Genomic DNA, 26,457 nt, shown 5'->3' on the forward strand with positions numbered 1-26,457 from the left:
GTCCACCTCTTGAACGTCAGACTCTGACTCTTCACTGTCACTTTCCAACCTTGTTGTAGATGGCTCGTTGTCAGGCTCAAAAAGTCTCAAATCCACCTAGATGGCCGCCAATTTTTCAACCCTTGTATTGGTCAGCCTGATGCATGCTTTGGTGTGTGTGTTCCCAAACATGGACCAGTTGCTCTCTGAGGTGGCTGATGTTGGTGGGATTTGGAGGATGATCGAGGCAACGGGAAAAAGCCTCAGATCCACGGTCCCTTCCAGCAGGTGGCTGATGAGATGTTGGCACGACTGCCATATTGCATCTCCATCCCAAAGCCCTTGCTTGGAAGTGTACTTCGTCAGACTGCCAAGAACCTTGTCCTCATCCAGGCCAAGGTGGTGAGACACGTTAGTGATGACACCATAGGCCTTGTTGATCTCTGCACCAGACAGGATGCTCTTGCCAGCATACTTGGGGTCCAACATGTATGCTGCAGCATGTATGGGCTTCAGGCAGAAGTCTTCACGTTTTTTTTTTGTATTTCAGAACTGCAGTTTCCTCTGCTTGGAGAATCAGGGAAGTGAGCAGGGCAGTATGGATTTCTTCTCTTACATCTGCAAGCAGAGTCTGAACATCAGACAGGATGGCATTGTCTCCCTCAATCCGTGCAATGGCTACTGCTACAGGTTTCAGGAGTTTCATGCTGCTTACCACTCTCTCCCAAAATACATAATCCAAGAGGATAATCTTGATTGGTCTATCCATATCAGCATACTGTGCTTGGAGAGACTCCTTCCCCTCCAGGAGACTGTCAAACATGATGACAAGACCACCCTAACAGGTGTTGCTGGGCAGCTTCAATGTGGTGCTCTTATTCTTCTCACTTTGCTTGGTGAGGTAGATTGCTGCTATAACTTGATGACCCTTCAAATACCAAACCATTTCCTTGTCTCTCTTGTAGAGTGTATCCATTGTTTTCAGTGCCATGATGTCCTTAACGAGCAGATTCAATGCATGAGCAGCACAGCCACAATAGGTGTGATGTGAGGCTAGGACTCCTCCACTTTAGACAAAGCAGCCTTCATGTTTGCAGCATTGTCTGTCGCCAATGCAAATACCTTCTGTGATCCAAGGTCATTGATGGCTGCCTTCAGCTCATCTGCGATGTAGAGACCGGTGTGTCTGTTGTCCCTTGTGTCTGTGCTCTTGTAGAACACTGGTTGAGGGGTGGAGATGATGTAGTTAATTATTCCTTGCCCACGAACATTCAACCACCCATCAGATATTATTACAATACATTCTGCTTTCTCTATGATTTGCTTGACCTTCATTTGAACTCTGTTGAACTCTGCATCCAGGAAATGAGTAGATAAAGCATGTCTGGTTGGAGGGGTGTATGCTGCGTGAAGAATATTCAGAAATGTCTTCCAATACACATTGCCTGTGAGTATCAGAGGTGAACCATTTGCATACACAGCTTGAGCAAGAAAAAATAACTTCTGATACCAGGAGGAACATGAGCTTTTGCTATCGAAAAGGTGTCTGATTCATCATTTTCACCTCAAATAGAAGTAGAGGGACTTTTGTCAGAGGTTGCTTGTTGTGAGCGCTGAGGGAACTTTATGCATTTGGCCAGATGATTCTGCATCGTTGTTGCATTCCTCACATATGATTTGGCATAGTATTTGCAAATGTTCACAGCTTTTCCTTCTACATTAGCTGCAGTGAAATGTCTCCACACATCAGATGGTGCCTGTGGCATTTTCCTGTAAAGATACGAAAACAAATCAAATTCCATGTACAGATAAAAGTTAAGCAGTTAGATTAAACAACTCCTTTGTAAGATAAATGTTTTAAAATGAAACATGTGTGGAAACGGGTGAGTTTAACACTCCTCGGTTAACTTCTTGCGTCGAGCCATCCCGGATCCGGTATCGTGACTACAGCCTCAAGCTCATTACCATAACGCAACGTTAACCTCATAGTCCGCCCCATCCCGCATGCGGTATCGTTACTACAGCCTCAAGCTCATTACCATAACGCAACGTTAGCGATTTCTAAAAATCGCAAATGAAATGAAATAAATATGCCTGCTCTCAAGCTTATCCTTTTCTTAACAATCCTGTCGTCTCAGATTTTCAAAATATGCTTTAGAACCAGAGAAAATCAATAATTTGTGTAAGAGTGGTGATAGCTAGCTTAGCATTTAGCATTAGCATTTAGCACGCAACATATTCACAAAAACCAGCCAAGGAATCAAATAAAATAATTTACCTTTGAAGAACTTCAGATGTTTCAATGAGGAGACTCTCAGTTACATAGCAGATGTCCAGTTTTTCCTGAAAGATTCTTGTGTAGGACACATCGTTCCCTTTTGTTACTATGCATTTGGCTACCGAAACTAACCGAAAATTCAGTCACCTACACGTCGAACTTTTTCCGAATTAACTCCATAATATCGACTGAAACATGGAAAACGTTGTTTGAATCAATCCTGAAGGTGGTTTGGCATATATCTCTCCATTGAAAGCACCGTCCTTGAAGCCTGCTTTGTTGTCTGATTCGAATGGAAAAATATTGGGACCTGACTTTTGCGCACCAAATGCCACGCAGACACCAAGCGGGACACTTGGCAATTGTAGTCTCTTATGGTCAATCTTCCAATGATATGCCTACAAATACGTCACAATGCTGCAGAGACCTTGGGGAAACAAGATAAAGTGTCCGTTTATTCCTGTCGCATTCACAGCCATATAAGGCGATCATGGAAAACGTAGCCTCAAAAATCCTGTTCATTTCCTGGTCGGTCATACATCTTGGTTTTGCCCGAAGCATTTGTTCTAAGGGACTCACAGTGAAAATCTTTGCAGTTCTGGAAACGTAAGAGTGTCTTCTTTCCAAAACTATCAATTCCAAGCATATTCGAGCATCTTTTCGTGACAAAATATTGCGCTTAAAATGGGCACGTCTTTTTATCCAAAAATGAAATACTGCCCCTAGAGTACTAACAGGTTAACTATTCATGAAAATCGCAAATGAAATGAAATGAATCTATTTGCTCTCAAGCTTAGCCTTTTGTTAACAACACTGTCATCTCAGATTTTCAAAATATGCTTCTCAACCATTGCAAAACAAGCATTTGTGTAACAGTATTGATAGCTAACGTAGCATTTAGCGTTAGCATGCAGCAGGCAACATTTTCACAAAAACCAGAAAAGCATTCAAATAAAATCATTTACCTTTGAAGAACTTCGGATGTTTTCAATGAGTAGACTCTCAGATAGCAAATGTTCAAATGTTTTTCCTGAAAGATTATTTGTTTAGGACAAATCGCTCCGTTTTCTGCGTCACGTTTAGCTACGAAAAAAAACCTGTATCCAGGATTGTGTAAATCTATCCGCAAGCTCATTAGCATAACACAACGTTAACTATTCATGAAAATCGCAAATGAAATGAAATGAATCTATTTGCTCTCAAGCTTAGCCTTTTGTTAACAACACTGTCATCTCAGATTTGCAAAATATGCTTTTGAACCATAGCTAAACAAGCATTTGTGTAACAGTATTAGTATTAGTATTAGCCTAGCATAGGATTATGCCTCTATTTCAGCAAGCAACATTTTCCACAAAAAAACTGAAAATAATTCAAACAAAATCATTTACCTTTGAAGAACTTCAGATGTTTTCAATGAGGAGACTCTGTTAGATAGCAAATGTTCCGTTTTTACAAAAAATATTATTTGTGTCGACTAATCGCTCCGTTTTGTTCATCACGTTTGGGTAAGGAAAAAAATAAAATAATAAGTCATTAAAACGCAAACTTTTTTCCAAATTAACTCCATAATATCGACAGAAACATGGCAAACCGATGTTTAGAATCAATCCTCAAGGTGTTTTTCACATATCTATCGACGATAAAATCCATCGTGGCAGTTTACTTTCTCTTCTGAAGAAATGGAACGCGCATGGACCTACAGATTACGCAATAATTTCGACACAGGACACCGGGCGGGACACCAGGTAAAGGTAGTCTCTTATGGTCAATCTTCCAATGATATGCCTACAAACACGTCACAATGCTGCAGACAATGGGGGGACACGACAGAAAGCGCAGGCTCATTCCTGGCGCATTCACAGCCATATAAGGAGACATTGGAACACAGCGCCTTCAGAATCTGGGGCATTTCCTTTATGAAACTTCATCTTGGTTTCGCCTGTAGCATTAGTTCTGGGGCACTCACAGATAATATCTTTGCAGTTTTGGAAACGTCAGAGTTTTGTCTTTCCAAGGCTGTCAATTCCATGCATAGTCGAACATATTTTCGTGACAAAATATCTTGTTTAAAACGGGAACGTTTTTTATCCAAAAATTAAAAGAGCGCCCCCTATCTCGAAGAGGTTAATTAAGCAAGCTAAAACCCACATAACTTCCCATGGAAAATTTCCAGAAAAATTCCAGAAATGTACCCAAAAATGTCCAACCCTTTGCAACCCTACACCAGATCTTATTCAGGGACTTCATAGCAAAGTTGGTGAATACATATGCACGCACCACTTTTCCGTTTTTGAATTTTTGGAAACAATTTGGACAATTTTGTGTATGTCCATTACATGATATCCAAATAAAAATCCATTTAAATGACAGGTTGTAATGCAACAAAATAGTAAAAATGTCAAGGGGATGAATACCTTTGCAAGCCACTGTATTTACCTCCACAGCAGGCCTATTTTAACAATGAAAAGGCTTTGTCTAAAGTTATCTGTGACATTGCTACATAGCCTACAAGGGTAGACCATTAAATTTGACATTTTTATAAAATAGAGTTTTTGAGTGCGCCCCATTTAAAAAAAAAAATATAATAATAATAATAAAAAAAAAATAAAAAGACATACAGGTAGTCTACACACTTTTCAGACGTAGCTCAATCCAAGTGGCGCTACAGAGGCTCCATGTGTAACAAGTTAAGTGGGAGATTTCTAATCAATGCAAAATGGAATCAAAATGACAGAATTACATTGGCTAAATGAGAAGGATTAGGCGACAATGATCAACCAACAGGTAGGCATAGCAGGCCTGTAATGTCACTGTTTAACTCGTTTTGTTGTACTTTTATGGGGTACATATAATTAACAGTAAGGTCTAATTTACACAGATGGAATAAACGAATGTACATTAATAGGGCCCATTTCTCAATTAGCAGACTTAGTGAATTGGGTCACTGCTTCTCTGGGTAATGGTGCGAGGGATGGTGTTAATGTACTCCTATTACTACATTTTACAGAGCAGACAAGCACTACTTTCCCATCGTAATTGCACTCTTAAAGTAGCCTTAAAACTGGCCTAGATATGGCATATTCTACGCTAAAATAGAGTTTGGAAAATATGTGCCGTATGCAATCATTGATTAACATCATGTAGCAGTTTCTACCTACACCTTATCGGTGCACAGACGTTCATGTTGAAGACAATTGTATGAATGGAATGTTTTGTTCTGGTTGTCATTTTAAAGGTCCGTAAGGGATGTGTGTCTGACATGTTTCACAATGTCAATATTCTTCTCGTGTCAGTCATTGTTTCTAACTTGTTTCAGTGTAATAGTGGAAGACTGAGACCTGGCTTTGACGAGTCTTATTCATTAATAAATTACACAGTACGTTGTAGTACAGTAGCGAATTATAATATCCCTTGTCGAAACGTACTAGCTTTATTAATCTGAGAGGAGACCTTTTAATCAGAGCTGGGCTTGTGGTATCTTCCTCTCCCACTCATCGTTACTAAAGTGCCCTGATTTCCCACCTTCTGACACAAGCTGTCTTTGCTTATTCTTATTCTTATCCCCCTGCTGAGAGAATCTGAAATAAAGTCATCTAGATGTTTTCCTCCCCTCTTTTTGAGTAGCACAGTACCAACACTAGTTACTATCTCAATGTAACTCTGTGGCTATCCTTGTGTACTTTCACAATATTCTTCGTTTCGCTCTCTCTCTCTCTCTCTCTCTCTCTCTCTCTCTCTCTGTGTGTGGGGTCATGATTCAGATGATAGTCTGCATACACAATTACACTGCAGTTTGAGCTAGGCTGGATGGTGCAGGGAGAAACTGCAAGGTGAAATGGAATCTTCTGCAGTCAGCGTGCCTGCATTTATCTATGTGTGTGAGAGAATTTTGAGGTGCTGTGTGCAGGTGTTTTGAACCAGAGTCTACAGTAGCTCACATTGGCAGGGAGGTTATTCTTCTCTCCTCACTGCGTGTTCTTGTGTGTGTGTGTGCCCACATCCAGGCTGGTCCGGGGACACTTGCTATGGCCGCAGCCATCCAGGACTATCAGAGGACTGAGACAGATGGACTCAATGAGGTGAAAGGCCACCTGGAAATTGCCTTACTGGAAAAGCACTTCCTACGTGAGTATTTCACATTTTTTTTCAGTCTAGGTTTAAGGAGAAGTTAGTAAAACCTCTAGCAGTAAGATTTTGATTTGCAAAAAGGGAAAATCTCTTCATGTTTGTTTGTTGATTTAGCAATACACAAAGCAGCTTTGGATATCTGTCTTTCATGTCAAGTTGTCTGTTAGTTGGTGAACCCATTAGGATGTGTGTGTAAATGTAATTGGACTCGCCTTCAGGGCTTTCCTAGCTGCAGAATTGCATTTGCTCATATAGCCCTCTTATATCTGGCTTTTATATTAGATCAACTTTAGCTTAGTATGATCACTGACCTAGCTACAGTGATATCTGTGAGTGACTATAGTCCTATATAAGAATGGGCACAGTTATTCAAATATCCGAACAGTATTTGATTACTTGGTAGAGTGTTCATTTTTTAGAGAGAAAAAAAATATAGGCCTATTTTAACAATGAAAATGCTTTGTCTAAAGTTATCTGTGACATTGCTACGTAGCCTACAAGGATACACCATTAAATTTGTCATCTTTATAAAATAGAGTTTTTGAGTGTGCCCCATTTTAAATAGACATACCGATAGTCTACACACATTTCACATGTAGCTCAATCCATGTGTAGCAAGTTAAGTGGGAGATTTCTAATCGATGCAAAATGGAATCAAAATGACAGAATTAGATTGGCTAAATGAGAAGGATTAGGCCACAATGATCAACCAACAGGTAGGCTGTTTCATATGTATTGGCTATCTAGCTTCTTTACAACAATTTGATGTTGCATCTATTACGAATACCCGGATATCCCCAAAATACCATGATATTATTCAACACATTGAGGAGATGGAAGTACAGAAGTGGTGTGTGGCCTTCATTTCACCTCAGCCCTCCTCCATCTGGGATGCAGGCTGTATGTCAGCAGTATGGGCTGGTGGCTGGTTCTCATTGCAGAGCCCATTGTCCTCTGTCTAGCGCCAAAGGGTACTAATGGAAAGAGTGCAATCGCCAAATGTACTGTAGCTGCTCTACTGAAGCACATGTGTATATAGTGAGTCTTTTTCTAATAATCAGATTTCCAAAGTTGGTACTGAAGTTGATTATCCAATGACTGTGAGATGAGCAGTTTGTAGATTTGTAAAGGGATTGCTGTTTGTCTGCCTTGTTTTGAGCCCTGGCCCTGCTTTGCCATGAGCCTTCAGGGAGGTGGTCAGTGATTGAGTAAATTATCAGCTTTGTCCTTTTCTGCTTTGATGAGTCGGTCATTTAATAATAATATATGCCATTTTGAAGACTCTTTTTATCCAAAGCGACTTAGTCATGCTTGCATTCATTCAAATAACATTTTATTGATCACATACACATTTAGTAGAAACAATTCTGATGCTCCGTATGTGACCTCAGTCTGGACACTCAGATTGTTAGCACATGACCTGCCGTTACCACAACAACAACTACACAAAATTGAAAGGAACAGTGACAGGAAATGAGAATTGAGTATGTGTGATACTTCAGAGGCTACATCAATGTGAATGCACACATCTGATAGGGGTCACATGTAAAACTGAGTGTGGGCAGTCAGAAAAAAAAGATCAGATATGGAAAGAAAATAAGACTTGGGTTCTTAGGGTGTAGCTCTTGTAGTTCTTAGGGTGTCGCTCTTGTAGTTCTTAGGGCTTGTAGTTCTTAGGGTGTAGCTCTTGTAGTTCTTAGGGTGTCGGCATGCGCAGGAGATTAGCCCTATGATGATCAGAAAATAGTGAAACACACACTCATTGAAAGGAAGTCTAAGAAGTGGTAGATCTGTGATGTGCTATTTCTATGCTTCCTGCTAAGTTTTTAGTGCGTCTTTTACTTTCGGTTTTGTACACCAGCTAAAAAATACAATATTTTTGGTTATATGGAGAAGATGCATTCGAGAAGTATTCAGACCCCTTCCCTTTTTCCACATTTTGTCACATTGCAGCCTTAAACTAATATTGATTTACATGTTTTTCCTTATCAATCTTCACACAATACCCCATAATGACAAAGCGAAAACAGGTTTTTAGAAATGTTTACAAGTGTATTAAAAATAGAAAACAGAAATGTCTTATTTATATAGGTATTCAGATCCTTTGCTATTATCATTTAAATTGTTTCCATTGATCATCGTTGATGTTTCTACAACTTGATTGGAATACACAGTAAATTTAAATTATTTGGACATGATTTGGTAAGGCACACACCTGTCTATATAAGGTCCCACAGTTGACAGTGCATGTCAGAGAAAAAAACCAAGCCATGAGGTCGAAGGAATTGTCCATAGAGCTCCGAGACAGGATTGTGTCGAGGCACAGATCTGGGGAAGGGTAACAAAAAACGGCTGCTGCATTGAAGGTCCCCAAGAACACATTGCCCTCCATCATTCTTATATGGAAGAAGTTGGGAACCACCAAGACTCTTCCTAGAGCTGGCCACCTAGGAGGTGTCCAAAAACCCAATGGTCACTGTGACAGAGCTCCAGAGTTCCTCTGTGGAGATGGGAGACCCTTCCAGAATGACAACCATCTCTGCAGCACTCCACCAATCAGGCCTTTATGGTAGAGTGGCCAGACGGATGCCACTCTTCAGTAAAAGGCATGACAGTCCTCTTGGAGTTTGCCAAAAGGTATATAAAGGACTCTCATGAGAAACAAGAGAAACAAGATTCTCTGGTCTGATGAAACCAAGATTGAACTCTTTAGCCTGAATGCCAAGCGTCACATCTGGAGGAAACCCTGGCCCATCCCTAAGGTGAATCATGGTGGTGACAGCATCATGCTGTGGGGATGTTTTTCAGCGGTAGGGACTGGGAGACTTTTCAGGATCGTGGGAAAGATGGATGGAGCAAAGTACCGAGATCCTTGATGAAAACCTGCTCAGGACCTCAGACTGGGGTGAAGGTTCACCTTCCAACAGGACAATGACCCTAAGCACACAGCCAAGACAACACAGGAGTGGCTTCTGGCGAGTGGCCCAGCCAGAGCCCGTACTTGAACCCGATTGAACATAAACTCCCCAAATACAGGTATCAAATCAAAGTTTATATGTCACCTGCGCAGAATACATGAGGCATGACCCATGACCCATGCCAAATCTTTTTAGTTTCCTGAGGGGGAATAGGCTTTGTCGTGCCCTCTTGGTGTGTTTGGACCATTCTAGTTTGTTGGTGATGTGGACAACAAGGAACTTGAAGCTCTCAATTTGCTCCACTACAGCCCTGTCGATGGGAATGGGGGCGTGCTCGGTCCTCATTTTCCTGTAGTCCACAATCATCTCCTTAGTCTTAGTGATGTTGAGGGATAGGTAGTTATTCTGGCACCACATGGCCAGGTCTCTGGCCTCCTCCCTATAGGCTGTCTCGTCGTAGTTAGTGATCAGGCCTACCACTGTTGTCGTCTGCAAACTTAATAAGGGTATTGGAGGCGTGTCTGGCCACGCAGTCATGGGTGAACAGGGAGTACAGGAGGGGACTGAGCATGCACCCCTGAAGGGCTCCAGTGTTGAGGATCAGCGTGGCAGATGTGTTGCTACCTACCCTCACCACCTGGGGGCGGCCCGTCAGGATCCAGTTACAGAGGGAGGTGTTTAGTCCCAGGATCCTTAGCTTAGTGATGAGCTCTGAAGGTACTTTGGTGTTGAACACTGAGCTCTAGTTAACAAATATCATTCTCACGTAGGTGTTCCTTTTGTCCAGGTGGGAAAGAGCAGTGTGGAGTGCAATAGAGATCTGTTGGGGCGGAATGCAAATTGGAGTGGGTCTAGGGTTTCTTGGATAATGGTGTTGATGTGAGCCATTACCAACCTTTCAAAGCACTTCATGGCTACCGACGTGAGTGCTACAGTCATTTAGGCAGGTTACCTTAATGTTCTTGGGCACAGGGACTATGGTAGTCTGCTTGAAACATGTTGGTATTACAGACTCAATCAGGGACATGTTGCAAAAGCCGCACACAAGCCTAAGATTGCCAAGCGAGGGCTGGAGTGGTGTAAAGCTCGCTCCCATTTTACTCTGGATCAGTGGAAATGCATTCTCTGGAGTGATAAATCATGCTTTATCATCTGGCAGTCCGACGGACGAATCTGGGTTTGGCAGATGCCAGGAGAATGCTACCTCCCCGAATGCATAGAGCCAACTTTAAAGTATGGTGGAGGAGGAATAATTGACTGGGGCTGTTTTTCATGTTTTGCGCTTGGCCCATTAGTTCCAGTGGATGAAAATCTTAACGTTACAGTTTACAATAACATTCTAGACGATTCTGTGCTTCCAACTTTGTGGCAACAGTTTGGTGAAGGCCCTTTTAGCATGACAATGCCCCCGTGCACAAAGTGAGGTCCATTCATAAATCGTTTGTTGCGATCGGTGTTGACGAACTTGACTGGCCTGCATAGAGCCCTGACCTCAACCCCATCGAACACCTTTGGGATGAATTGGAATGCCGACTGCGAGCCAGGCCTAATTGCCCAACATCAATGCCAGACCTCACTAATGCTTGAGTGGCTGAATGGAAGCAAGTCCCTGCAGCAATGTTCCAGCATCTAGTGGAAAGCCTTCCCAGAAGAATGGAGGCTGTTATAGGAGCAAAGGTGGACCAACTCTATATTAATGCCCATGATTTTGGAATGAGATGTGCGACGAGCAGGTGTCCACACACTTTTGGTCAGGTACTGTATACAACAGCGGTTTAGATGGTACAATGATTCTCTAGTCTACACTATACTTGCTTATTTTGTCACAGACTGAATTTGAGCAACTATTAGAATTTTGTCAACCAGGAAATTGCGGTGTGATTTCTGCATAGTGCATCTTAAAAGTTAAACATACCCGACCGCAGTGAGGTTTACGACCGCAGTGAGGTTTACATGAACAGCACACACATTGCTGATCAATTGAGGCCAATATGCCCCGCGATCAATACATTTGTCTAACAGACAGTCCATTTTGTGATATCATCACCCTCTACAACTGCACATACAACAGTGTTGCCTACCCTTTTGAGATGGATAACATTCACATTGCTTTAGTGTTTGTATTTGAATAGGTTTTTGATAATGTTTACCATTTCCCCTAAATAGCTTGGGTTTCACTCGTAATCTGTCATTTTACACAACCTGCCACAGGAAGAGCCTCACAGAGAGAGAGACAGAAATGTGTATTTTCTATTATTTTTCCTCCTCCTTGCTGTCTTGATATGAAAATCCTAGAGTGACCTCCGCACTTCACAAAATTGTAAATAAAATGTGGCACTTCACAAGAAGTAATCATGTAGGGAGGCGATCGTCCACTTTGAGGGGCACCGACAGTGTGTGTGGGCGCGCGTGCTCGCTCGTCCTGAGGGCTCTGCACCGAGGGAGGACATGAAAGGTCAGCCCCGGACCTTCTTACTGTGCCAGTAAATAAAAACAGTGGTTATTAATAGAGGATATTACTTAAGCTACTCCACTCCGAAGAAAGGCAGCCAGGCATTGAAGGGCCATTGGGTGTCTCTTTTTTCTGGTCCACTGGTACAGTAACTGGAGGATAGCAGTAGTACGAATGGTTTCTTCAGTAGTGTTCTATATATGTCCACTCCCTTGCTCTTGGTAATTATTAACCTATGCTGGCTAGAAACCACAATGCATTTTTATAGTCTTCGAAGCCAACCTCGTCTGTTGACACGCTTGGTCGTGTGTAGAAAGACGCCGGAGCAGAGTCCCTACTTCCCCCTTTTTCAGGGTTGAAAATACTTTCTGCCAAAGCTGCTAAGGGTGGGACCAGTGTAATCAGGGCTACACCTTCAACAATGGGGTTGTAGTTATTTTAGATGGGGTAGTAGCAGTATCAGATGTTATTTATGGATTATGTTCTTGTAAGCATTGCTAGTAAAGTATCCCAGGTTCTTTTGCACTTTTTATATAACAGCTTGCCCCCAGAGATATCAGGGGATGTGGAGTGGATAACAAGTAACTGTCCTTTGGTGCCATGAGGCAGAACCAGTTAGGATTGTTTCCAGGTTCCTCTGCTAGTCTCTGGCTCCAGGCCAGAACAAGGGAGAGTCACATCAGCCCACCTCCTCCTGTGTAACATTGTGAAATGCCTGGGTGAGGTTGCATAGCGATACCTAAGGAATCTCCAGGCTGGCCTGAAGATGTTATCCCACTCGATGTTTACTTGTTGTGAAGCATGGCAGACAGCTCAGGTTTCTCAGGGGAAAGTATTTGGGTGTGAAGTGATGCTGCATTTCCTGGCAGGCATTGGTCTGTTGACTCACATGTTTATACCCACTGTAGGCCTATCTGTCAGACACTGATCCTGGGACAGTTGGTCATGGTTGTATGATTTTTCTCCTGTCATCTACCGCCAATATGTTACAATACATAGCTTTATGAATGAAGCGAAGATCTCACATAGAACACTATTGTAATTCTACCTAGTAGAGCATTACAGGCTAGATACCGAACTCTAACAAGCCTGTGTAACAGTAGTAAAAAGCGTGTTTACCCTGTTGGCCAGTGTTAAAGATACAGCACCTCCCTTACCATACCAGTAGGTGTCCAGTGAAACTGACATTTGGACATTTACTATACTATGATAAAAGACGAGAGCGACCTCAACAGCGTGTTGGAGACATTAAGAAAAATTGTCTTGTGTTGGCAGCTAGCCAAAACAAGGCACTGTGAGATAGCAGAATTCAGAAAGTCGGAGATGCATTTCAGTTATATTAGAAACTGGGTACAACCACTTTAAAACCAACCGCTGGCTCAGAAAAATCTAAAGTGAGATTAAATGTCTTAGATATGGGCCTATTTGGCTACTAAAACACTCGCTGTTGTAGAAACATACACAGAACTGTGGCAACTGAGTGCCCTGTCCCCCTGAACCAGAGGCTTGGCCAGGCATGGGAAGCCATGCATGTGATAATGAGAGGATGCTCTCTGGCACATTGTTAAATAAAGGCCTCTATGCAAATGTTTGACTTACATAACTATGTTATCCGGGGCATACATGGCTTCCTATTCTCCCTCCTGGCTCTGCAGCAACCCCAGCAGCTACTGTTTAGCAGGTTAGCATGCCGTGCGGTACTCATTCAGAAAAAGCAGTCTGTTTCTATATGACTGAAGGGGTTGACCAGAAAAAGCCTTGTACAGTAGGGCTTTATGGGGGCCAAACCCATTGGAGAAGTTGAGAATTGGAGGCTAAGAGGGAGAGCTCGTCTTTTAGAGTGGAGGACACTGCCTTAATGTTGCTAGACCCTAGGGACAGTAGCTGCTGCCTTGGCAGAAACTAATGTGGATCCTTAATGAAATAGGAATACTTCAACACACTCCAGTTTCACATCTGAGGAGAATATCTAATATCTATACTAGCCATGCATTTATTTCATCCACCTTTTGATTGGATAGTTTGAGTATATTTGTTTTAGGTTCCTATGTGTTTTCTCTACAGGAATGCACTTTTGTCCTTGATAGTTCTTTAGTCCTCTTTGAAAGGAAATTAATGTAGCTTTCTTTTTTTGAAAAGCATGTCACAATCAAGAGAAGGGCGTGAACATCGTTTCACTCAACAAGAGGTAGGCCAGAACGTTCTCTCTTTAGAAACCGTTTTTTTTGGTTTGATGACGGGTCATATTTGAAATGGATTCAACATGTCAGTTACGTTCAGTACATTCACATACTTCCATGCGATGTGATACCAGGAAGAGGATGTGGTTTACCCCAGTCTCATGGTGGCCCAGTCACAGTTGATGTAGCAGGAAACAAACGATACATTAGGATGTGGATGCGCTAAAGAGTAAGAACCTGTTTTCTGCCTTCAGATGACTCCTACTATTCAGATGTTTAAATGAAGAACGATCACCTAGGCCTTGATCAGCTCCTTCGTTTCTGGGCTGAAGTTGTCGCTTACAAGATGGTTGGGAATTGATGTGAACAACTGGGCTTTTTGCTCTTTTGTGTGAAGCTGTGGGGAAATCCTAAAACAGTGTAACTATGACGACAGAAGAACTTAGCCATGATGTCAATATCCTGCTAAGGTGGATGGGTTGCTATGCTCAATTTTGTTCCTCATTCATCAAGGGGAACATTTGAATATTTATAACTTGCAAACATTCCACAGAGGGTGTCATAGGTTGTGTTGCTATGGTGGCAGATTTTCCAATTAGCTTGATGTTGTGTGGTAGGTACAGGAAATATCTGAAAATTTATATTTTCCAGCTGTGTACAAAATGTGAATGTAATTTCTTATTAGCATGTTTTCATAAGGTAATGAAATTAATCATCCACTGTAGAGTGAATTTCACTAGTCATGTGAAAATAATAATTTTTGTAATCTACAGTTGATGTCGCAAGTTTACGTACACTTAGGTTGGAGTCATTAAACTTGTTTTTTTCAACCACTCCACAAATTTCTTGTTAACAAACTATAGTTTTGTCAAGTCGGTTAGTACCTGTGGATGTACTTCTTCAAGCCCTACCTTCAAACAAAGTGCCTCTTTGCTTGACATCTTGGGAAAATCAAAAGAAATCAGCCAAGACCTCAGAAAAAAAAGTCTGGTTCATCCTTGGGAGCAACTTTAGTGTCCCAGAGCTTTTTGGAGTTTGCGCTACAGGATGCACATTTCTGTTTGAAGAAGCTAGCCTTTGCTTTCCTAACTGCCTGTGTACATTTGTTCCTAACTTCCCTGAAAAGTTGCATATCGCGGGGGTTATTCTATGCTAATGCAGTACGCCACAGGATGTTTTTGTGCTGGTCAATGGCAGTCAGGTCTGGAGTGAACCAAGGGCTATATCTGTTCCTGTTTCAACAGTTTTTGAATGGGGCATGCTTATTTAAGATGGTGAGGAAAGCACTTTTAAAGAATAACCAGGCATCCTCTACTGACGGAATGAGGTCAATATCTTTCCAGGATACCCGGGCCAGGTCGATTAGAAAGGCTTGCTTGCAGAATTGTTTTAGGGAGCGTTTGACAGAGGGGTGGTCGTTTGACCACAGACCCATTACGGACGCAGGAAATGAGTCGGTGATCGCTGAGATCCTGGTTGAAGACGGCAGAGGTGTATTTGGAGGGCAGGTTGGTTAGGATAATCTCTGAGGGTGCCCGTGTTTACGGATTCGGGGTGGTAGGTTCCTTGATAATTTGTGTGAGATTGAGGGTATCAAGCTTGGATTGTAGGATGGCCGGGGTGTTAAAGCATTTCCCGGTTTAGTTCACCTAACAGCACCAGCTCTGAAGATAGATGGGGGGCAATCAATTCACATATGGTGTCCAGGGCACAGTTGGGGGCAGAAGGTGGTCTATAGCAAGCGGCAATGGTGAGAGACATGTTTCTGGACAGGTGGATTTTAAAAGTAGAAGCTCAAATTTTTGGGGCACAGACCTAGATAGCCTGCAGAGATCCGTCTTACTATCTCTACAGTAGATTGCAACTCCGCCCCCTTTGGCAGTTCTATCTATTTGGAAAATGTTATAGTTAGGGATGGAAATTTCTTGGTTTTTGGTGGCCTTCCTAAGCCAGGATTCAGACACGGCTAGGACATCCGGGTCTGAATTCACCCAACTTATTGTGGAAAGCTTGTGGAAGGCTACCCAAAACGTTTGACCCAAGTTAAACAATTTAAAGGCAATGCTACCAAATACTAATTGAGTGTATGTAAACGTCTGACCCACTGTGAATGTGATGAAAGTAATAAAAGCTTAAATAAATAATTCTCTCTACTATTATTCTGACATTTCACATTCTTAAAATAAAGTGGTGATCCTAACTGACCTACAGGGAATTTTTACTAGGATTAAATGATAGGAATTGTGAAAAACTGATTTTAAATGTATTTGGCTAAGGTGTAGGTAAACTTCCGACTTCAACTGTAAATGATACACAACAACAATGATAAGCCTCATCCCCTGTATCGTTCTTTTAGCTTGGTCAGGTTAGAAAGTGTCTCTTTAAAACCCTTAGCCTACAATTTGTACAATTTATGATCCTCTATTGACAGATTAGACTCACGGACGCCATGGTGCTGTAGGACGCCCACAAGACTTGTCTGAAGGTCCCCGGTACCGTTTTATAAAAATGAATGGAAGTATATATGTAGATAGTTTAGTGCCTAAAATAAAGTGATAAATGAATGGAAGTATATATCTAGATAGTTTAGTGCCTAAAATAAAGTGATAAATGAATGGAAGTATATATATGTAGATAGTTTAGTGCCTAAAATAAAGTGATAAATGAATGGAAGTATATATCTAGATAGTTTAGTGCCTAAAATAAAGTGATAAATGAATGGGGGGAAAAAATGTTTTAATACGTTTTAAAATGACATTGTTTCCTGATCTTTCTGATATCTCTCAGATATAGAACCGACACTTCAGAACAATCTTCTTTTTGATTTTTTTTTTGGGGGGGGAACTATCTCTTCCATGTATTGAATCTGTTATTCAGTGGGTTTCTATTGGCTAATAGCATTAATGCCAAATTCAATGTTTCATCCAATAAATGTGTGTATATATATATATTTTTTTTTGTTTTCTACATTAAGTGGTCTTAAAAATCGAATTCGACTAGCTAAATAATCCTTGGTATGACCATCTTTAAACAACCCCCCCAAGCTTAGAGGGTTAAGACTGTGACCCTTGTTGCAGCAGGCTCTAGCTGTGTTGAATTATTAACCAGGCTGCTGTTGTCCCAGGTAACCTTGTGGTAAGCTGGTAACAACACTAAGCTGTTATAACAGGCATGCAGTCACTTTCATGCTCCGGCGTTGCTCAACCTACAACTTTACCACCGGTATCAATCATTCCCTCTAGTAGGTCCTTTATCAGTTTCTTGTGCTGTTGAGCTTGCGAGGTGAACTTTCTCCCAGTACAGTGAACAGATTGGGGGCCATCCAGTAGCTGCAAATACTAGCTCTTTCTAATTTCTCTTTCTCCTGCACTAACTCTTTCCTCTCACCTGTCCTCTCCTCCCCCTCCTCCTTAGTATCTCTCTTGGCCTTGGTCTTATTTTTCACTATCTCCCTCCATTATTTTACACCTCTTCTCTGTCCCCCTCTCACCAACTGAATCATGAGATGCAAAGTGGACCAGAGTTGGCCTATACGTCACAGTTGACACATTATGGAATGGGTTCATGAGAATGTTCCCTTTTCAATGCCAACCTCTAAAGGAGCGGACTCGTGAGGAGTAAAGCCATTTTAAATCATGCCACACATACTCCAGATGCCTTGCCTGACCAAATCTGTTCTGCAGAGGTCCAATCTAACGTCTTGTAATTCTGAAACTGAAGGACCACAAGCTGGTCTGGAAGTGACTGCTTTTGTTTTAGCCTCCGGCCCGTGGCGTTCTCCTCAGTCAACTAACTGAGGGACCAAGACAGTTGACATAGTTGGTACCCTGTTGCCTACCAGTCTACCTAGTTCTAATTGCTTTCACCACCGCTTTAAAATCCAATCAAATCATGATTTATCTTGCTGATTACAGAAGTAGAGAATGAGAAAGAGTCTACTTGAGAACATTGTTTTCTGTGAGAACCATGTTATACTGTGGTCATGGGGGGAACATTCCTTATGAAAAGGACATTTCACTTTGTCTACGGTCTTAGTTCAATTACAGTGATAAAGTAGGTTTGAGGTGTTCTCTGGCAGAACTCTGTGCTACATACATTTTTAATGACTTACAACCGGTTCTGAATGAGACAAGGTTTACTTCATCTTCCTTTCCCCCTCTCTGCTCGGTCAAATAACATCTCAATGATTTGGGGACTGTAAACATAATTATGGCCAAACATCTTTTCCAAGGGCTAGGCAACCCTGTTCCTAAAGTTCAGCTTGTACTTATTTTAGTTCCAACCACATCTGATTCCACCGGTAACCTCATCAACTGTGCTAATTGATCAATATCGGTGACTTAAGATGGACAAGTTTGGACAGGTGCCTGTGGCAGTGACTCACCAAGACCTAGGTGGTAACAGTCGGAAATATGTGTTGGCTGAGCCAAACTGATGTGCTTTCATTGCTCTATTTTTCAGAGGAGGAATTGAGGAAACTTCGAGAAGAAACCAATATAGAGACACTGAAACATGAACTGGAGAAAGAGAGATCGAAAAGGCTGGACTTGGAACAGAAACTGAACTTAGAAGTTCTCAAAATGAGGTAAGAGGCATGTGCGCAGACGCTCTACTGCTGGCTTCCGTGTGTCGGCCCCTGTGTGTGTCGGCCCCTGTGTGTGTGTGAGCGGAGCGTTCCCGATTTGACTGGAGCACTGAGCGAGATTTCCAAAGGCTGGAGCGTTGGCCTTCTAGCCCGCTCCAATTTCGCTCCAGTAGTGCTCACATCAAGAGCTCAGGGCATGCCCGGCCCAGCGTGCATTTGTAGTCTACTTGTGTGCTGCTATAGCCCCGTGCTTTAGCTAATATCATGGAGTTCGCTAAATATTTTCATAAAGAAACTGATAAAACACACAGGTGCAAAATCAAAGTGACTTCCGAAGATGAGGACCAAGTGGGGGAGTGCGGTGATGTAATGTCCATAACTAAAGAATCATTGTGGAATCTGAAAAGACAGTTTCTAAAGAAAGGAACGAGGTGGGTAGCTAATTAATAGATAATTGTGTCAATGTACCAAACTATTTATAAACATAAAATCTGTTCTCTTAAGTTCCCTTCATTTTTTTTCTATTATCTATACAATCGGCCGTAATAGAGCTTTCCGTTTTGATTGAATTATACAAACCTAGAGGCCTATAAATAATTTTAAAAAACACGCATCCCTACCCAGCCTGGCAAGCTTGGCCAAAAGGGGTGTTTAGCATCACGAGTGGCTCTGCAAGCGTGGAGAGGATATTCTCCACTGCTGACTGGCTCTCCAGGAACCATCGCATGAGCCTGATGCCACAGACTCTAAAAATAGATTCAGGCAAAAATGAGTAATACGTTTTTTTTTTTTAAATGTGTATTTCATTCTTAATAAGTCACAGCTGATATGCACAATTTATAGACCATAATGATTTAATACAACAAAATGTTTTTAAATGCTGAGCGCTTAATGTCCCTGACTCCTTACCAGCCTAGTGTCACAATGTATTTCTTTGTAAGCTATAGCCTTGAAATAATTGAAATAATATAGCCTGAATAATTCATTTGGTTCTTTCTTAGGCTCCTTGTCTGGCTCCTGACCTATTTAGAGTTGATATGCTGTTTAATATGACATGTGGCCTATTTAAAATGATGAGCTCTTCTTACATTCACCTTTTCATGTTTATTATAATACTTTTCATTTGGTTTCAATACTTCAAAACCAAATGGTAGGTCCAAGTAGTCACAAAAATAGATGGTTACATTGGGTGAAGTGTGGAGCGATATTTAGTGGAGCGGTATTTAGTGGAGCGATATTTAGTGGAGCGGTATTTAGTGGAGCGATATTTAGTGGAGCGGTATTTAGTGGAGCGATATTTAGTGGAGCGGTATTTAGTGGAGCGGTATTTAGTGGAGCGGTATTTAGTGGAGCGGTATTTAGTGGAGCGGTATTTATTAGTGGAGCGGTATTTATTAGTGGAGCGATATTTAGTGGAGCGGTATTTAGTGGAGCGGTATTTAGTGGAGCGGTATTTAGTGGAGCGGTATTTAGTGGAGCGGTATTTAGTGAAGCGGTATTTAGTGGAGCGGTATTTAGTGGAGCGGTATTTAGTGGAGCGGTATTTAGTGGAGCGGTATTTAGTGGAGCGGTATTTAGTGGAGCTCCATGAGCGATGAGCGGGATTTACAACCGCTCAACTCAAAATCAAGTCAAAGTTTATTTGTCTGTGTGTGTGGGTCGGTCGGTCCCTGTGTGTGGTCGGTCCCTGTGTGTGTGTCGGTCAGTCCCTGTGTGTGTGTGTGTGTGTGTGTCGGTCGGTCCCTGTGTGTGTCGGTCGGTCGGTCCCTGTGTGTGTGTGTGTGTGTGTCGGTCGGTCCCTGTGTGTGTGTGTCGGTCGGTCCCTGTGTGTGTGTGTGTGTGTGTCCCTGTGTGTGTGTGTGTCGGTGGTCCCTGTGTGTGTGTGTGTCGGTCGGTCCCTGTGTGGGTCGGTCGGTCCCTGTGTGTGTGTGTGTGTGTCGGTCGGTCCCTGTGTGTGTGTGTGTGTGTGTGTGTGTCGGTCGGTCCCTGTGTGTGTGTGTCGGTCGGTCCCTGTGTGTGTGTGTGTGTCGGTCGGTCCCTGTGTGTGTGTGTGTGTGTGTGTGTGTGTGTGTGTGTGTCGGTCGGTCCCTGTGTGTGTGTGTCGGTCGGTCCCTGTGTGTCGGTCGGTCGGTCCCTGTGGGTCGGTCGGTCGGTCCCTGTGTGTGTGGGTCGGTCGGTCCCTGTGTGTGTGTGTGTGTTGTGTGTGTTTGTCGTTCGGTCCCTGTGTGTGTGTGGGTCTGTCGGTCCCTGTGTGTGTGTGGGGGTCTGTCGGTCCCTGTGTGTGTGTGTGGGGGTCTGTCGGTCCCTGTGTGTGTGTGGGGTCGGTCGGTGTGTGTGTGTGGGGTCTGTCGGTCCCTGTGTGTGTGTGTGTGTGGGTCTGTCGGTCCCTGTGTGTGGGTCTGTCGGTCCCTGTGTGTGGGTCTGTCGGTCCCTGTGTGTGGGTCTGTCGGTCCCTGTGTGTGGGTCTGTCGGTCCCTGTGCGTGGGTCAGTCGGTCCTGTGTGTGTGTGGGTCAGTCGGTCTCTGTGTGTGTGTGTGGGTCGGTCGGTCCCTGTGTGTGTGGGTCGGTCGGTCCCTGTGTGTGTCGGTCGGTCCCTGTGTGTGTTGGTCGGCCCCTGTTTGTGTGTGTCGGTCGGTCCCTGTGTGTGTGTGTGTCGGTCGGTCCCTGTTTGTTTGTGTGTGTTTGTCTGTCGGTCCCTGTGTGTGTGCGTCGGTCGGTCTCTCTGTGTGTTTGTTTTGTCGGTCGGTCCCTGTGTTTGTGTGTGGGTCGGTCGGTCCCTGTGTTTGTGTGTGGGTCGGTCGGTCGGTCCCTGTGTTTGTGTGTGGGTCGGTCGGTCCCTGTGTGTGTGTGTCGGTCCCTGTGTGTGTGTGTGTGTGTGTCGGTCTCTATGTCTTGTCCCTGTTAAAAATAGAGCCTCTCCCTTGAGTTGGGTATTGGGAATATGTCAAGAGGCCGAGCCAGGCTGCCAATAAGCATTCATGCACATAGTGACTCCCTCAATACCCTAGCCTTTGTAACACTAAACCCAAAGGTCTCTAATGTCATATGTCTAAGTATAAATCACATCTGTGTCTGTGAAGTCTCAATTTGTTTTATATGGAAAAATCCCTCTGTGTCAATCCTTTGAAGGCTAGAAAAAAACGTTAAGATGACGTCTCATTTATTTTCTTTTGTGATCACTGATAAGTGAAACCAATATTGTTATGAATCATTTTGCATTCACTTGTCTGGCACAATAATGTCTCAATAAGGTAATGTGTTTTTCTGAAGCCATGGTTAATGCTCTACCTACTACTAATGCTTTGTCTCTCCTGTTCCTAGATCAGAAGATTCCGCACCACAGCCACCCAGAGCAACACCTGCAGCTCCCACAGCCAACAGTACAGGTCAGCCAGAAACGGGTATATATTGTAGACGGCTAAAGATACGCACAGGTTATTAGAATCATGACCGACGAGCTCATTCACACATCTTTAGAATGTCTGTCATTAGACAGAGGCCACCAGCGCCTTAACACTCCACCTCCCTCACCTTTTCAAATTCACCTGACCTGTCTAATAAGGCCTCGGAATGGAGAAGAGTTGATGGAGTGACTCGTCTCATCTTTTCAGCTCTCTGAATCTCAGGGATCGGCTTCTCTGTGTGGGAGTTACAGTTGAAGCGATGTCCTTTTCTTAGCCTCTGCTCACTACCCATCAAAAAACAATCTCTCGCCTCTTTGTGTGTGTGTGTGTGTGTGTGTGTGTGTGTGTGTGTGTCACTTACGCTGGTGTGTGTGTGTCACTTACGCTGGTGTGTGTGTGCAACACGCAGCACAAACAGGAAGTGTGTGTAAGTGGGAGTGCTCCAGTGAAGGTGTGGGGACAGGAGGAAGAGGAATGTGTGATGAATTGCATCCCTCTCTCTCTCTCTCTCTCTAGGGAATGTCACACATTTCTATAAGGTGTATGAATGTGGCTGTGGAGCATTTGCCTTTCTACTCCCCTGTGGCCATGCTCAAATCCAGATTTTCTCACACCAGGGTTCTCCACTTAATTCAGTCAGCCTGGTTTTCAAATGAGGCTTTCTTTGTACTTCTAGTGGCTGCTTTAACTCCTTAAGTGGGTATTGTCCCTGCCCCACAAGAAATAGGCTAGTATGGTTCATAAAAATGCATTATGTAGGCCTACTGCAAGCTGTAGCTTTTTAAAACGTTGTAGTGAATAAGATGTTTCACCGTATGGAGAATGTCTTGGACTGTCTGGGACTGCCCTAGAAATGACATTTACCTGAAAGCCCCAATTACAATGGTTGCTTACTTTTCTTGTCAGACAACCTATTCAGGTATTTGCTATTCTCGGAAACCCAGAACAAAAATCTGGCGTAATTGCGTCAGGTTAGATTATGAGATAAGATACTAATGACACTAGCAAAGTCTCCACCACCTTAAACAGAAACCCTCAGTCAATGCATGGGCCAAATGTCCCATTTCTAAAACAAAAGATGCGAACACCTGAGAAATTGTGACTTGTCCAAATGATCGGTGACAATCTTTTGGGGTCTCGGGAACAAACTTCCTTGTTATTCGTCGCATCCCATATTGACAAGACGCTACGATACCATCCTATGTTATGCCTTTGTCTGTCCACAAGAGATTTAAGTATACTGAACAAAAATATAAACACAACATGCAATCATTTCAAAGATTTGATGAAGTTGCTGGATATTGGTGGGAACTGGAACACGCTGACGTACACGTTGATCCAGAGCATCCAATACATGCTCAATGGGTGACATGTCTGGTGAGAATGCAGGTCATGGAAGAACTGGGACACTTTTAGCTTCCAGGAATGGTGTACAGATCCTTGTGACATGGGGCCGTGCATTATCATGCTGAAACATGTCATGGCGGCTGACGAATGGCACGACAATGGACCTCAGCATCTCGTAACCGTATCTCTGTGCATTCAAATTGCCATAGATCCGCTGTGTTCATTGTCAGTAGCTTATGCCTCCCCATACCATAACCCCACCACCATGGGGCACTCTGTTCACAACGTTGACATCAGCAAACACCATACCATAACCCCACCACCACCATGGGGCACTCTGTTCACAACGTTGACATCAGCAAACACCATACCATAACCCCACCACCACCATGGGCACTCTGTTCACAACGTTGACATCAGCAAACACCATACCATAACCCCACCACCACCATGGGGCACTCTGTTCACAACGTTGACATCAGCAAACACCATACCATAACCCCACCACCACCATGGGCACTCTGTTCACAACGTTGACATCAGCAAACACCATACCATAACCCCACCACCACCATGGGCACTCTGTTCACAACGTTGACATCAGCAAACACCATACCATAACCCCACCACCACCATGGGCACTCTGTTCACAACGTTGACATCAGCAAACACCATACCATAACCCCACCACCACCATGGGGCACTCTGTTCACAACGTTGACATCAGCAAACACCATACCATAACCCCACCACCACCATGGGCACCATACCATAACCCCACACTCTGTTCACAACGTTGACATCAGCAAACACCATACTGTTCACAACGTTGACATCAGCAAACACCATACCATAACCCCACCACCACCATGGGCACTCTGTTCACAACGTTGACATCAGCAAACACCATACCATAACCCCACCACCACCATGGGCACTCTGTTCACAACGTTGACATCAGCAAACTGCTTACCCACACAACACTATACACGTGTTCTGCGGTTGTGAGGCCGGTTGGACGTACTGCCAAATGTTCTAAAACGACATTGGAGTTGGCTTATGGTTGAGAAATTAACATTCAGTTCTCTGCCAACAGCTCTGGTGGACAATCCTGCAGTCAACATGCCAATTGCATGCTCCCTCAACTTGAGACATCTGTGGCAGTGTGTTGAGACAAAACTGAACATTTTAGTGACCTTTTGTCCCCAGCACAAGGTGCACCTGTGTAATGATCATGATGTTTAATCAGGTTGTTGATATGCCACACCTGTCAGGTGGCTGGATTATCTTGGAAAATGAGAAATGCTCATTAACAGGGATTTAAGCAAATTTGTGTACACAATTTGAAAGAAAAAAGCTTTTTGTGCATATGGAACAATTCTAGGATCTGTTATTTCAGACCATGAAACATGGGACCAACGCTTTACATGTTGCATTTATATTTTTGTTCAGTGTATTTTCAGATGTAAGAATTCAGTGTGCGGCCTTATGCTTGACCTCAGACGTAAACACTTTAACCGTTTGTCATGACTCTCCCTCCAAAACCCACCACCATAGTCTCGGAAATCCCAGACCGATGTTAACATTGTGGGAGTTGGGAGGCTACCCGTCTGCCTACTGTAGGAAGACTGACCACCACATTGCTCGTCCACTCAGCCACTCTTAATTCTTCTATATTCCAAACAGGGAGGCTGTGGTGCAGATTTGAATGGTACACGTGTGAGGTGTCTAAGGGGAATAAGCAGTGTTGTCTATTTTAATTGGGTGTGATGTCGGGCTGCTATTCATTTGAATGAGGTGTCTGGTAGAGAGCTGTTAGTTAATTGGTTCCAGAGACATGCACTAGTGATAATTCAGCATGTGGTGAGAGAGAAGGGTGTTCGGATACACTTTGATGCAGATTAAGAAATACTGATGTAACTGAAATAACTTCGGCCTGACCAAAATAACACAGTAGTGTGGTAACTTAGGCCTAACCAAAATAACTCCGTGGGTGTGGTAACTTAGGCCTGACCAAAATAACACCGTGGGTGTGGTAACTTAGGCCTGACCAAAATAACACCGTGGTGTGGTAACTTAGGCCTAACCAAAATAACTCCGTGGGTGTGGTAACTTAGGCCTGACCAAAATAACACCGTGGTGTGGTAACTTAGGCCTGACCAAAATAACACTGTGGGTGTGGTAACTTAGGCCTGACCAAAATAACACCGTGGGTGTGGTAACTTAGGCCTGACCAAAATAACACCGTGGTGTGGTAACTTAGGCCTGACCAAAATAACACTGTGGTGTGGTAACTTAGGCCTGACCAAAATAACACCGTGGGTGTGGTAACTTAGGCCTGACCAAAATAACACTGTGGGTGTGGTAACTTAGGCCTGACCAAAATAACACCGTGGGTGTGGTAACTTAGGCCTGACCAAAATAACACTGTGGTGTGGTAACTTAGGCCTGACCAAAATAACACAGTAGTGTTGTAACTTAGGCCTAAGCAAAATAACACAGTAGTGTTGTGCTCATAACATTTGATGCTACTATAAGTATAAGTCGGGTAATGTTGAGTTGGTCAAATGTATTTCCATTTCAAACAACATGGTTATTTCCTACAGTATAGGCAGCGGTCACCAACACTAGTCCTGGAAAGGATGTGCAGGCTTTTGTTGCAACCCAGCTCTAACAGACTTGATTCAACAAAACGAGGTCTAACAATATCCAATCGGTTCTTCTGCAGACAAGCAGAAGGAGACCATGTACTCGCGGCTGCAGACGTGGCTGTACGACCGGTTTGGAGCGTACATCGAGGACTTCCGCTTCCAGCCGGAGGTGAACACGGTGGAGCCAGAGGAGCCGCTAAGCGCTAAGAGGTGAGAACTGCCCCCATAACCACAACGACCTCAGAAAACCAATGCTTTCCGATTGAGAAATGATGTACTCTGGATTCTGACTTCATCATTTCCTCTGTAATTGCTCCCCTCGGCCTTTCTCCTCTTGTTTGATCAGCGTGGACGACCAGCCAGCCACTGTAGTCATCAGGTTAACCGGCTCAAAGGACACAGTACATGCTGCTTAGAGAAGGGTCATAAAACTGATGGCTTTGTAATGGGCCTAGAGTCTGTCAGCATGCTATTCATCAGCACCCACCGTAAAGTAGCCAGTCATGATGGGAACTACTGTCCTCATGAGCTCACC

General features: G+C 43.3%; 1 protein-coding gene and 1 long non-coding RNA gene across 8 annotated transcripts in view; one reads left to right on the plus strand and one right to left on the minus strand.

The window, feature by feature from the left end:
* Positions 1-26,457, plus strand: part of LOC115144769 (GRAM domain-containing protein 4-like) — a 49,211-nt gene that overhangs the window by 10,230 nt on the left and 12,524 nt on the right. For 5 of the 7 annotated variants that reach the window (XM_029685820.2, XM_029685823.2, XM_029685819.2 and 2 more), the window contains 4 exons: positions 6,262-6,382; positions 18,397-18,520; positions 21,842-21,921; positions 26,000-26,132. In XM_029685820.2, the coding sequence (XP_029541680.1) occupies positions 6,262-6,382; positions 18,397-18,520; positions 21,842-21,921; positions 26,000-26,132 (458 nt within the window). The remainder of the gene's footprint in view (positions 1-6,261; positions 6,383-18,396; positions 18,521-21,841; positions 21,922-25,999; positions 26,133-26,457) is intronic. The other 2 variants (XM_029685821.2, XM_065002995.1) reach the window with 1 other exon arrangement.
* Positions 7,697-12,145, minus strand: LOC115144770 (uncharacterized). Its single transcript, XR_003865865.2, has 2 exons — positions 11,824-12,145; positions 7,697-8,112 (listed from the first exon to the last, which is right to left on the minus strand). It is a non-coding gene; the product is annotated as an uncharacterized LOC115144770 (long non-coding RNA).

This window comes from Oncorhynchus nerka, linkage group LG17 (genome assembly GCF_034236695.1).
Source record: "Oncorhynchus nerka isolate Pitt River linkage group LG17, Oner_Uvic_2.0, whole genome shotgun sequence".
Classification (NCBI taxonomy): Eukaryota; Metazoa; Chordata; class Actinopteri; order Salmoniformes; family Salmonidae; genus Oncorhynchus; species Oncorhynchus nerka.